The sequence below is a fragment of the Prunus dulcis genome, chromosome 1, assembly GCF_902201215.1.
Source record: "Prunus dulcis chromosome 1, ALMONDv2, whole genome shotgun sequence".
Taxonomy (NCBI): domain Eukaryota; kingdom Viridiplantae; phylum Streptophyta; class Magnoliopsida; order Rosales; family Rosaceae; genus Prunus; species Prunus dulcis.
The window spans coordinates 7,737,151-7,750,872 of record NC_047650.1 but is presented as its reverse complement, the minus strand read 5'-3'; the positions used below and the strand labels follow the sequence as shown (position 1 = coordinate 7,750,872).

At 37.2% G+C, this 13,722-nt stretch overlaps 1 protein-coding gene across 2 annotated transcripts; it reads left to right on the top strand.

Moving 5' to 3' along the window:
- Positions 1-835: 835 nt before the first annotated feature.
- Positions 836-5,901, top strand: LOC117630165 (protein SUPPRESSOR OF MAX2 1). 2 transcript variants are annotated; one of them, XM_034362920.1, is made up of 4 exons: positions 836-1,530; positions 1,610-3,037; positions 3,560-3,848; positions 3,967-5,901. In XM_034362920.1, the coding sequence occupies exons 2-4, from the start codon at positions 1,794-1,796 to the stop codon at positions 5,614-5,616; spliced, it is 3,183 nt and encodes a 1,060-aa protein (XP_034218811.1). In that variant the 5' UTR covers positions 836-1,530; positions 1,610-1,793; the 3' UTR covers positions 5,617-5,901. The 2 variants fall into 2 exon arrangements, with proteins under 2 accessions (XP_034218811.1, XP_034218806.1); XM_034362915.1 differs by having other exon boundaries at positions 836-3,037.
- The last annotated feature ends 7,821 nt before the right edge of the window (positions 5,902-13,722 follow it).

The following is a 13,722-nucleotide window of genomic DNA, read 5'->3' as shown; positions in this document are numbered from 1 at the left end:
AGTATTTTTGCTTATCACTTTAACTCAAGGTGTATTTTTATCACCATTCTCAACACTTGACACATGTCTATTGACTTAACAATGGTTCCATAAATACAAAGTAAAGAGTTAACTATAGTTATGCCAATGAACACGTGTCAAGTGTTGAGAAGGGTGGTGATGGTACACCTTGAATTAAAGTGGTGAGCAAAAATATTTCCACATGCAAGCCCAGGTGAGGTCATATAATTTTTTTTTTATTTTGCAATTTAATCACTAATTTATTTAACTTTAAACAATTTTTATTTAAAATATTAGTTACCAAATAATATGATAATTTTCTCACTAAAGTTAAATGATATCAAAGGGATTTAAATATAAATAAATGAAAGACTACTGGAGTAGTTGAAATTAGACACATTAAAATGTAGTTTAGTGTCAATCGGGTATAGTTTAGTTGGTTTAACTTTTTTGACAAAGATTCGAAACTCTCAGACACATAATGAATATATGTGTAAATCACCCTCCCCGAATCACTTGTACTAACAAAAAAATATAATCTAGTGATATTTATCTTCTCGTTATTGAAGTCTCTAAATTCGAATTTTCCATCTTATTGATTAAAAACAAAAACTCCACTTTAGCATATGTAGATGGTAGGATTACATTAATTCAATTTACTAAAATTGTAATAGAAAATATGTTTTCCTAAGATCTGTCTGAAACAAACTGTTAGAATGAACATCATCCCCTCAAAAAACTTATAAAAAAGAACATATGCAACAAAAATGTGAATTAATCAATTGAAAATAAACAGAAGATGACATACAAAAATGAGATCACACATTTCTGTGCTCACAGAGCATTTTCCAGAAATTCTTGAAAACTGTTGGTACTTTCAAGTTCCAACTCTCTATTTTCCTGAAATTCTTTCTCACCCACTATTCCATAAGGGAACCCAAAAGAAGCAGAATCAAATTTCTCTACTTCGGTTAGTTTGTTGTCATGCAGCCCTGTAATATTTGAAAGGGTTGGGTCCATTTTTACCTGGTCTCTGTATTTTCTTTTCTTTGGCCATTTATTTTTTTGTTTTTAAATGTTACTGATTCAAATAGATAGAGATAGAAAACTGAAAAAGGGGGAGAGAGAGAGAGAGAGGGAGAGAGAGAGTGGGAAAGGAAGAGAAATAAGGGAGGTTCTTGTGAAGGAGGGGATCTGATCTTTCCTTTTCGCGTTGAATTCTCTTATAGCTTTTTTGTGTGACACACACATATACACACACTTGGTGAGAGAGAAAGCAAAAGAAAAAGAGAAAAAGGAGAAGAAGAAGAAGAAAGAAAGAAAGAAAGAAACAGGATAGATAGTGAGATCCCTTTAGGCTTAGGAAAACTAATAAGGGAGCTATTGCTTTCCTTGATATTTTGTTTGTGTTTGTAAAAAGCTATTTTTGTAGATTGGTTTTCTTTCACAGCCCTGAAAATGCAAATTTGTCCAATTCGATGAAGCATCCACACCTGGACCTGTGAAACCATTTTCATTTGCCGCTGTCTGGTGGGGTACTCTCTCTCTCTCTCTCTCTCTCTCTCTCTCTCTGTGTCTCTCAGTTTCCTGATAAGCTTGAATTTCACAGCACAAGTCTCCAAAGAACAGAAAAACCCAACCCAACAAACATAGCCAGCAAAAAACACAACCAAACCAAAGCTTTGAAGCTGCTTCATTTGAGCGTTTGCTACTCAAAACCCAGCTCAAAAAACCCACATAAAATTGAATTATTTGGATTTGGAATTCTTGGTGGTTAGTTTGAATTCCAAGAAATGAGAGCGGGGTTGAGTACGATCCAGCAAACCTTAACCCCAGAGGCGGCGAGCGTGTTGAACCACTCGATCGCCGAAGCGGGTCGACGGAACCACGGACAAACGACGCCGCTACACGTGGCGGCAACCCTTTTGTCCTCGCCCACCGGCTTCCTCCGTCAAGCATGCATCAAATCTCACCCCAATTCCTCTCACCCTCTACAGTGCAGAGCTCTCGAGCTCTGCTTCAGTGTGGCGCTCGAGCGCTTGCCCACCGCCCAAAACATGAGCCCCGGCATGGAGCCCCCTATCTCCAATGCTCTCATGGCCGCCTTGAAGCGAGCTCAGGCTCATCAGCGCAGAGGCTGCCCAGAGCAGCAGCAGCAGCCTCTCTTAGCGGTCAAAGTTGAGCTCGAGCAGCTCATAATCTCAATTCTGGATGACCCAAGTGTGAGCCGAGTGATGCGTGAGGCTAGTTTTTCTAGCCCCGCCGTTAAAGCCACTATTGAACAATCGCTCAACTCTTCAGCCGCCGCCGCCTCCTCTGCTGCCGTCAATTCCTCCCCAATTGGATTGGGATTCCGCCCGGGCGGCCCTCCAGCAGCGCCCCCTGGGAGCCGGAATTTGTATTTGAATCCGAGGCTGCAGCCGCAGGGGGCTGCTGCTGCGCAATCCGGACAACATAGAGGAGAGGAGGTTAAGAGGGTTGGTGATATATTGTTGAAAGCGAAGAAGAGGAACCCTGTGTTAGTCGGTGATTCGGAGCCCGAGGCAGTTACGAAAGAGGTCTTGAGGAGGATTGAGAACAGGGAATTGGGTGAAGGGCCGCTGAAGAATGTTGAGGTTGTTCATTTGGAGAAGGAGGTTTCTTTGGATAGGAACCAGATGGTTGGGAAAATGAAGGAATTAGGGGGTTTGGTTGAGACCCGGATGGCGAATTCAAATGGGGGTGGGGTGATTCTTAATTTGGGTGACTTGAAATGGCTGGTGGAACAGCCTGGCAGCTTTGGAGGGGTTCCTGGTTCAGGTCCGGTCCAGCAGCAGTTGGTTTCGGAGGCGGGGCGGGCAGCGGTGGTCGAAATGGGAAGGCTATTGGCCAGGTTTGGAGAGGGTGGTGGTAATGGTGGCCGGCTTTGGTTGATCGGAACTGCTACTTGTGAGACTTATTTGAGGTGCCAAGTCTATCACCCTTCAATGGAAACTGATTGGGATCTACAGGCAGTGCCAATTGCTGCCCGAACGCCTCTTTCAGGATTGTTTCCAAGGTATGCTTGGTGTTCTTATTTATTTGAATTAGAGAAACTACATTCCATAACCAGATATTCCTGTGACCATGGAACTTGTTCTCCTTTTCTTGTCTGCACAATTTTGTATTTGTCTGGCTTCAATGACTTAAGTTACATGAGCTATACGCCTAAATAGGAAGGTTTTTGTTGATTAGTTCTTTCACGTTTGATGGATGATGTTATCCAGAGTTTCTGTTTATGGAATCTTGAACACTGCTCATTTAGAATAATCTTCTGCGAAAAGTTGTTAATTCCAAAGTTTTAGATTTTGTGTGAGCTCAGAGACTTGCTTGATTTGGAGAATTTGGATAACTGATGGAATCTTTAATTATATTTGATATTGGGGCAGGCCTAGTTCCAGTTTCAATTTGAAGTTGTTTGAATCACACTTGGATAGCATCTTGGATGCTCTTCAACCTATTAGGCTTTATTTTTTGAAATGCTTCTTTACCCTTTTCTTCGAGTTTTTGTATATTTTTTCTAATATATCTTCTTTTTTAGGATTGGGACGAGCAACGGGATCCTCAGTAGCTCAGTTGAATCTTTGTCCCCATTGAAAAGCTTTCCAACTACATCAATTGCTCAACCAAGACTTCTCTCTGAGAACTTGGATCCTACTCGAAGAGCAAGCCGTTGTCCACAATGTACACAGAGTTATGAGCAAGAACTTGCAAAACTGGTTGCCAAGGAGTCTGAGAAATCATCAGAAGCAGCACAACCACCACTACCACAGTGGTTGCAGAATGCTAAAGCCCATGATGGTCATGCCAAAACATTAGATGAAACGCAGGTGAGTTGAGCAAGCTCAAATTGCTCCAAAAGTTCTTGTTCTTTCTTTTTCGTTTTTTCCTCTTGGTGGTAATAGACTTTAGTAGGAACTAATGAATTTTCCATTTTTCTCTTCATAGACTAAAGACCAAGATCCGATCCTGAAGCAGAAGACTGAAGAACTACAGAAAGAATGGAGGGATACATGTGTGCGTCTTCATCCTAGTTTTCATCAGCATAGTATCACCTCAGATAGAATTGCTCCAACAGCTCTCTCAATGACGGGCTTGTACAATCCACACTTGCTTGCTCGCCAACCTTTCCAACCCAAATCACATCTGAATAAAAACCTTGGGGCTCTGCAATTGAACACAAATCCACTGACCAGCCAACCATCTGAACGGGCAGTTTCCCAACCTGGAAGCCCTGTACGGACAGAGCTGGTTCTTGGGCAAACAGAAGTCACAGAAACCACCCCTGACCAAGCGCATAAAGAGCGCATCAGAGACTTTTTGGGTTGCATGCCTTCTGAACCACAGAGCAAGCCAATTGAATTGCAAACTGATGATAAACAATCGTGTCAAGTAGATGCTGACTCATTCAAAAAGCTTTACAAAGGTTTAATGGAAGTGTGGTGGCAGCAAGAAGCAGCAACTGCTGTTGCTGAAACTGTGACAAAATGCAAGTTGGGCAATGGAAGGAGACGTGGTGCCGGATCACGGGGAGACATGTGGCTATTGTTCATGGGCCCGGACAGTGTTGGCAAGAAGAAGATGGCATCAGCTCTTTCAGAACTAGTATCAAGGTCCAACCCAGTGATGATAAGTCTTGGCTCCCAACGCAGTAATTTGCAGTCTGATATGAGTTTCCGCGGTAAAACAGTGGTGGACCGAATAGCAGAGGCAGTTAAGGGGAACCCCTGTGCAGTAATCATGCTTGAGGACATTAATGAAGCAGATATGATAGCTTGTGGTAGCATAAAACGGGCAATGGATAGAGGTCGTCTTGCTGACTCTTATGGTCGTGAAATCAGTCTTGGAAATGTTATTTTCATCCTCACGGCAAATTGGTTGCCAGAACATCTGAGACCCTTATCGAAGGGCAATTCACTTGAAGAAAAGCTTGCCAGTATAGCAAGGAGCAGTTGGCAGTTAAAGCTATCTGTTTGTGGAAGGACGGCAAAACGACGGCCCAATTGGTTACAGGATGATGACAGAGCCACGAAGCCTAGGAAGGAGACAGGTTCAGCTTTAGGGTTCGATCTGAATGAAGCTGCGGATACTGAGGATGACAGGGCAGATGGCTCACATAATTCAAGTGATCTCACAGTTGATCATGAAGATGACAGTCGCCTCAATAGCAGGCCCTTACTCACAGTCACAACCTCAGCAGTACCTCGGGAATTGCTGGACACAGTTGATGGTGCCATTGCGTTCAAGCCAGTGGACTTCAACCCCATTCGGCTAAACATCACAAACTCCATCAGAAAAAGATTTTCGAAGATTTTGGGTGAGGGGGTTTCATTAGAATTGAGAGAGGATGCTGTTGAAAAGATCTTAAGTGCGATATGGCTAGGCCGGACTGGCTTAGAGGAATGGGCAGAAAAGGTTCTCGTTCCAAGCCTCCAGCAGCTCAAGTCCTGCCTTGGCGGCACCAACAGTATGTCGGCCAGCGAGTCCATGGTTGTTCAGCTTGAATCCGACGGCAATTCAGATTGCCGGGGCACTGGTGATTGCCTTCCCAGTGGTATCAATGTGGTTGTGGTGCCTGATGGGTTGAGACAACAATGATGTGGGGATATAGTTGGTATTTTGTCACATTGTAAATATGGTAAACGGTGTGGCGGGTAGTCAAAGACATTTGGGAGGGTAGCCGTTAGACGAGGGAAACGTTGGATATATTGGCAAAACCTTCCTTGTCTCTTTTTTCTTTTTCTTTTTCTTAAAATTTTCATTACTATTTTTTCTTTTAATTTTTCTCATGTTTTTCATCCCCTAAAGTTTATAGTATCTTATAATTATAAATATTTATCAATTACATGGACATTGATTAATAAGATGAGGCATTCCTCTCAATTTTCTCTCACAAAGTCCAAGTTTTATCAGTTTTTGTTAGTTATCTCATTTGGCTCCTGATTTATTATGCGTAAACATATCTTGTTAAGACATGAATGGGTGACTATAGTGTGGTATTGGAGTAGAGTCACGTGGTATAATTCTTTCATGTATTATAATATAAATGGATATTTATTGATATACTCTAAAAGTAAGAAATACTAGTGTCATTTGCCTATATTATAACTCATAAACAGAGTCATATTCTAGTACTATACAATAATTTCTTGACTTGAACAAAATCCAGCTTCTACCATTTCTCAAAGTACTGTACTTTATATCTGCTTGTAAAAGTATTGAATCGGCCGGTATCCTACATATGTAAATTATGCACATAAATGCCATGGCATTGGCATGCATACATACTCATAAGCTTATAGGCTAGACGGCATGAAGAAGGTGACCATATGGACCAAAATCAACAACAGACAACGGCTCTCTCTCTCTCTCTCTCTCTCTCTCTCTCTCTCTCTCTCTCTCTTAACTTTTTATGATTTTTGTAAATATTTAATTTGAAACGTCAATAAGACACTCTCGGTGTCTTAATTGAGAATGATGTCTCTACCTTTGTTTTCATTCAATTAAACTCAGCACAGCTTGTAAAAGATAAGACCAACCTCTCTCTCTCTCTCTCTCTCTCTCTCTGTAGTTTTTGTCTTTGCTGTGGTCCGAAAGGCCAAGAGGAGACTCTGCTTCCATAGTTTGAGCGCAAAGCCATTAATGTCATAATGTCATAATGTCATAATGTGAAATTACTAAGAAGACAAAAAGTGGATGCTTCACGTCTACTCCAAATTCAACATATATATACAAACTCATGAGTTCATATAAACCCTACATGCATCATGTATGCGTGCGTTCTCATTTAATACCCACGTGGCCCACTCATCTCTCTTTCTTTAATCCTACCCTTTCTCCAATTATGCATCTCCACATCATGCAAACTTTGAGTTTTTCTTTTGCTCCTCACATCTATATATAAAGTCAATTTTGCAATAAAGATGTACAGCCTGAAAATTTGTCTAACTTAACAAGGATAAGAAAGGAATATTGTCTTCGGACCAAAAAAAAGAAAAAAGAAGAAAGAAAGGAATATTGTCAAATTTATGTCTCTAGCTAACAATAATCTTGTGCTTGTCAAAAGATAAAAGATTTTAAAAAAATTCGATGTCAAACTAATTATGCAAACTTGTAACTAAGCATGAAATTAAAGTGAATTAAGGTTAAAACATAAGGGTTAATATTTTCACGACTTCAGTTTATGGTGAACTCACACTGAGAACACCCTTACTCAATGAGCTAATAGGAGCAAACTCGTCAATTGTGGGTGACTAACCAAATCGGTGGAGTAGGTAATATTTATGTATTTTCATATGTTGGGAGGGAGAATCAAAACTTGAGACTTTTTTTAATATTGTGGAAGAGGAATATTACAAGACCAATTACTATAGTTGGCCGGTGTGGTAGGCAAAATTAAAAAAAGATAAAATTTGGGCAATTTAGATTCTCACTTTTCTTAATGAACAAAAGCCACACCTTTGGTAAAATAACTTTCTTGTGCAAGGATTGATTTCGATTGTGGGTAAGAAAAGCAGTGGCAACGTATATGACACAAGAAAAAAAAAAGTGGTCATATCATGGTTGAAACAAACAAATGCAATCTCATTGGCGCCAACCATTCATGTGTTCATAAGGACAAATCATATTACTTCAGATTAGCATTCTTTATCAAGATTATTCTGACCATATATCATTCATGTATGGTCCAAAATTATAGACATCATGATGTATAATTTTGAACAAATTGGAATAATAATAACAATTAATAAAAGATTGTTAATTATTATACTGTTAACAAAGAATTTGGAAGTGAGATGTCGGTCAAGCACAAGGAAACAAAGGGCTAGTTTGGGGATTAAATTAAAGTGGAGAGAGAGAGAGAGAGAGAGAGAGAGAGAGAGAGAGATAAGGTCGTCGTCTTGCAGAATGCAGAAATGAGAATATACTCGATCACAATTGGAAAGCTGCACTTGTTTTGTCTATATGCAGAAAAAGTAGATGATAAAAAAGAGGCAGCTGGGTGGCGTTCTCTTCTCTTCTCCAAACCCACATACACCTTTACACCTTTATGCTTGTGTCCCTTCTTCATGTCACATCAGCCTTTTTAGGATGAAAACAAAATACCCAACTACTCTCCCCTCTCTTTCCCCACCTCCTCTGCTACACCAGATATATACTTTTTTTCTTCTTTATTATTACTGCACTTATGGAATCCTAAACCAGATTAATTAAATACATCGAAATCATACATAAGTGAATTAAATCAGTTAGTGTAGATTGTGTACCCGCCCCTTTCACCCGAGTTCAACCCTACCCCTGTACATTTTTAAAAAAAATCTGCTTGAATCATCATACTAAGCGACAACATTCCAAATATCACCCATGTGGGCAAACTCAAAAACAAAACCTAAAAACATAAAAACATTCATGCACGCATGTGTTCTGAAATTTTGATATAATTAATTGGGGCTTGAAGCAGCTCATAAGGTGTCCCCTGGTGTATTCAGAGGGACTTGATATTATTTGTTTGGTGTGCTGATGCAATATGCTTCTTTCTATGTCTAATAGTTCATCATATTGTTTAAAAAGAGAATATATTTGTTGAACAAAATTACTGCTTGTACGGAAGAGTTGTGTAAAAATGTGGTAAGAATAGCAGTATTGAAATTTGTTTTATAAGTTAATGTGATAAGAGTAATATTATTAAAACCTATTTTATAAGCTAATGTGGTAGGCGGTATGACATGTTACACATAAAAAATTCTCTTATGCAGATATCCGGATGTTATTATCATGCGGATACCATGTATTTTGTACTATCAACCCCTGCTTTCTTCCATGTTTACCATAAAAAATTTAGACAATCTGACCCAAAAATAATTAGAAACCAAATAAGAGTATATATATATATATATATATATATATATATATATACAGTCCCCTTCTATTGAGGGATCCCTCAAATAATTATTTGAGGGACGCCCTTTAGGGTACCCTACAATTTTTTTCTCAATGATCCAAACCATCTATTTTTTAGGTCTTTATTCATAGATCATCCTTACAAAAAATTAGACAAATCAGAGACCGTTTTGACATCCAATTGTGTTTTACAAAATCAATGAACACGATACTTCAAGAAAATACTAAAATTTCAATAACTCAATTGAGTGGTCAAATGATATCTGATTTAAGTGATTTTTTGTAGAGATGATCTTTGAATGAGTATCTACAAAATAGACGATTTGGATTAGTGAAATACAATCCGGAATGGGGCCTACAAGAGGTATCCCTAAAATAAACTTATTTGAGGGATCCCTCAATGAAAGCTATATATATATATATATATATATCCTATAAAAGGCATTAAATTCCCAATGGGATTCTATCTACACCACAATCCTCTCAAACTCACTCTAGGTCTCACGCATACACCTATAAAGATATATCAAGTGACGTTTATTCACCACAAAAACAAAATATTCTTACATTTTATTATTAAAATGTGAATATCCAACTCAAAATTAATTAATAATAATTTTAAAAAAAAAGTGAAAAATGTATTAAACAACTATGCAAGACTTCTCATTTTCCAGCTTCGAATAATACTATACTATCAACACTTAGTCACATGCATGATTCAAAATTTTCGGCAATTATAATTTGACATGGAAATTTATATCTAGAATCTTGTGCTCATCCTACCTATTATATGAGAAGGAAGTTGATGTTCCACCTCAAAATCAATTGGCAATAGAGGAATAGTTCAACTTCTTATAAATCATTGCTAGGTTTTCTAACTTTCTAATATAGGACATTTTTACCTTCACATTCTCGCATATATATGCAGTTGATGGAGAACGATAAAAGAAAATGAATGCGATCCTTTTCGATATATGTTTTAAGAAAGAGAATGTGTTTCAAGACGTATGAACCACAACTTTGTTCTGAGAACTCTCATATACAAATACAGTTTAATCTGTTTTCTTCCTTCGACGAAAAGGTTCCAATGCAACCCAATCACAATTAAAAGTCATCCGATGCATTAAGTAATTAACCAACACCACCATGTGCATACTATTTTATTGAATCTATTCTACTCCAAAAATACGGAATACTAGAAAAAAATATATTAAGATTAAAAACAATAATCAGATAATTACTTCGTAAATGATCTAAGAAGGAAAGAATAATCGACAAGACTCAAGATCGATTCTGGTTCTAGTATGATCATACTTAATTGTCCACAATCATGAGAGACGACCCAAATCAAGAAATGATCATAATAACTAAGTAGTTCTGTCACTCAATACTGCCACATGACATAAATAACTTCGCACAAATTTTTCTCTCAAACATAGCTTGCCACCATATATATATAAAAAAAGATCATGAGTCGAGAAAAACTTCCCTATAGTTGATCCAACAATCGTTGGATTGGTTTTCATATTTTGGATACAGTTGTCTCTTTTCCTACATAGGCTACATAATTGTGCGGTCACACCCATTCAAAAAAAGAAGAAATGAAGAAAGAAACCTAACACATCCCTATCAAAGATATAGGAGACTACGCGGTTTGGCCTTGGACCTTCTTCAACCGAGCGATTTTGTACACAAAAACAAACATGTGAGGTTTCTGTCCATTAACCATACAATAATATTGCAACTTCCTTGTCACAAAAAATTGTTAGCTAATAAGTAGGTAAAATATTAATGAGTTGAAGAAGAGACGGGTCAGCAAACACAAACTCAGCCATGAGACCAGGTTTTTATTTATTTATTTATTTTTTATAGAAGGGGTGAGGCCATGCGTGTCGGCGGCTCGCTCAAGTGGGCATGCAAATATGGAAAAATATGGAATGGTCCATATCACTTTGATATTGGTGTCTATTGTGAGAAACTAGTAAATGTTGAAAGGAGTTATAAAGAGTTCGCTTACTGTTTTCATTGCTAATTAGTTTTAGAGTGGAATCTCAACTTCTTTTATAGTATTAAAGTATTAGTTTACACGTGTGAAGTTTAACGACCATATATACTTTACCTCATTTAATATGTATAATGTATTATTCACGTATTAGGCGTGTGGAGCATGTGAGAATCAACTTCCTTCATGTATTTTTTTTTACAAGTCAGATTAATTGATTGGTCCCCTCAACAAACTTTAATTTTCCACAACCCCCAACCGTTCAAAAGGCCGGTGCTTGCCTTGTTTTTTTTTTTTAAACTTGTCTATCCCACGAAATTTCCATGCTTTGCTTTACAAATCATAAAAGCTATTTTTTCAAAAGCCAAACAAAGAGGAGGCATCATAAAAGTCCTTTTTTAATAAGCAAGGGCTCATGGTAACCAGGTAACATGCATCTTATTTGGTGCTTTGTTTAATCAAAGGAAAAGTAGTACCAAGAGCGTGGTCTAGTCTTCTAGACATATATATAAACACATACGTTAATAAGTATATTTTTAGGGATAATTTCCTTAAGATTAACATAAGACAAAAGTACAATACAAATAAGGATGGAACATACTTTAAATTGCTTTTAACCTACTTTGGTTATCCTTTTGCCTTTGTCAAGGAAGAAGATATGAAAGTCTACAATAAGCTCCACCCAGATTCTCTCTCTCTCTCTCTCTCTCTCTCTCTCTCTCACTCACTCTCTGTGTGTATAGTGCATCATGTAGGTCCAACTTGAATTGGTTTACCTAAACCCCTAAAAAGAAAAGGATTGTCATGGAAGAAATACTGAATGCATCTACTTTTTTATCACATACCTACCTTTATAAAGAAGATGCTGACATCTTAAGTTTTCCTTTTTCTGCTAATTATTCAAAGGGAAATGAATAAATAAATAAATAAATAAATAAAATAAAAGGAGGCTCTGAAAAGTAATCACTTTTTAATTCATCATCAGAACTACTAATCACTTTTTAATTGGGGATAATCAATATTCTTTCCCTTTAATTATTCACAAAATTATGATTATGATCATTCTTAGATGTGGAGATAATTAATTAATCTTATTATTATTATTATTAATATAAAGTAGATGGAATTTAACTCTTGTAGTTTGAGGTAAAGGACAAGTATATATGACAAAGTGGAACATGCCCTTTTTCTGCTCATCTTTTTGTAGATATGCAGGCTTTTCTCAGCACCATGCATGCTTACCTGTTCCCTCTCAACAAATTTTTATTAATATTTCATAATTAACTTTTCTGTCACCTTTTCTTTACGATTGTTTGGTGGTGGGGCAAACTCATCTGCCCCAGCTTTTACTAATTAAATGCCTATCATGACAAAAAATGGCATCGTACATATATTCTACTGTTTATATATTATAAATGCATTAAAAGGCAAACAAACAATCTCTTTTGATCCTTCACACAGGATCACTTAACATGCCCTCACTGCTCACTCTTGATACTTTTGAAGTTATAGGCATATGTTCATTGATTTATTGTTTAAAAGACGTCTAAGTCTCAAAGATGGGAGAGCCAGAGTCGAACTCGTGTCGAACACTTGAACTCACGTCGAATTCTTGTCGTAGATGTGATAGTGATTATTATTGAAGTTATAATCATACATAAAAATACATTCATTCAGAAGGCACATAGAGTGAATGAAATAGCTAGGTCTGGTCACATAAATTAATTGGTTTCCATCTCAAAAGGGTGCCGAGGATAAGGCATATATTGTAATAATGATGTCCACAAGCAGAGATCTCATCCAAACCTGATTGGGTTTTCCAAAGGAAAGGAAAAAGGGGTAACAAATACATAAATTATGCTTTATAGATATAATCAAATGTTGAGTTGAGCTAGCCTTTAGGGAAGGGGACAAGAACTAAAAGGATGGCGATGCACATCTTCCAAACAAATTCCAATCCTTCTCAACGTGTTGGTTTAAAAATAAATTAAGATTGCAGAATTAGCATGGATGGGATGAAAAATATATATAGAAAAACGAATCTATTGAAACATGTCAGTGGCATGGTGGAGCTGGCATAGCTTGGCTTCAAATGTCAACTTGTAAGAATTTCTTTTTCTTTTTAGTGTCTTCAGTATCTTGGTATGTTTACCTTTTCTGGGTTCAGTTGGGAATCATTTCCACTGATTTTTAATGGTTCTAAATTTGTATGTACATTTTGAATTGATATAGGGTAGGTATAAAAAGCCCATAGACCAATAAAAAAGGGCATACAACAAAGCCCATATACTCTCTAAGGCAAGGCTAGTGGGTCTGATGGTTATTTCCCATTCTCTAATTTTAGATATAGGCCCAAAAATACCACGATAGAAGCCTTTTGGTTGTTTTTTTTTAAGTCCAAGTAGCAAGTCTTTTAGGGGTGGTTTGGTACGGCCGATTGTCATGGATTGGATTAAATTCTGGGACTATCTTGGATTAGCTCCGATTGGCTTAAGCTGGATTAAGTACTGACCTACGTTTGGTATTGCATCGGACTAAGAAGCTGAATTGTAAAAATAGTGAAAATCTATATTAGGTGTTGTGTCAGACTAAAAAATAATTATTTTAAAAATTAATTTTAATTAAGGATTTCGACCTAAAAATAAATAAAAAGAAAACAAATGAATTTCTAATATTTAATTTTAATTAAAGATTTTGACGTAAAAATAAATATAAAGAAAATAAAGAAAATTCTAATATTTTTTAAAGGCTAAAACTTATCGGAGATTGCGAGCGCCCCAAGATGAGGATGGTTGCTCACT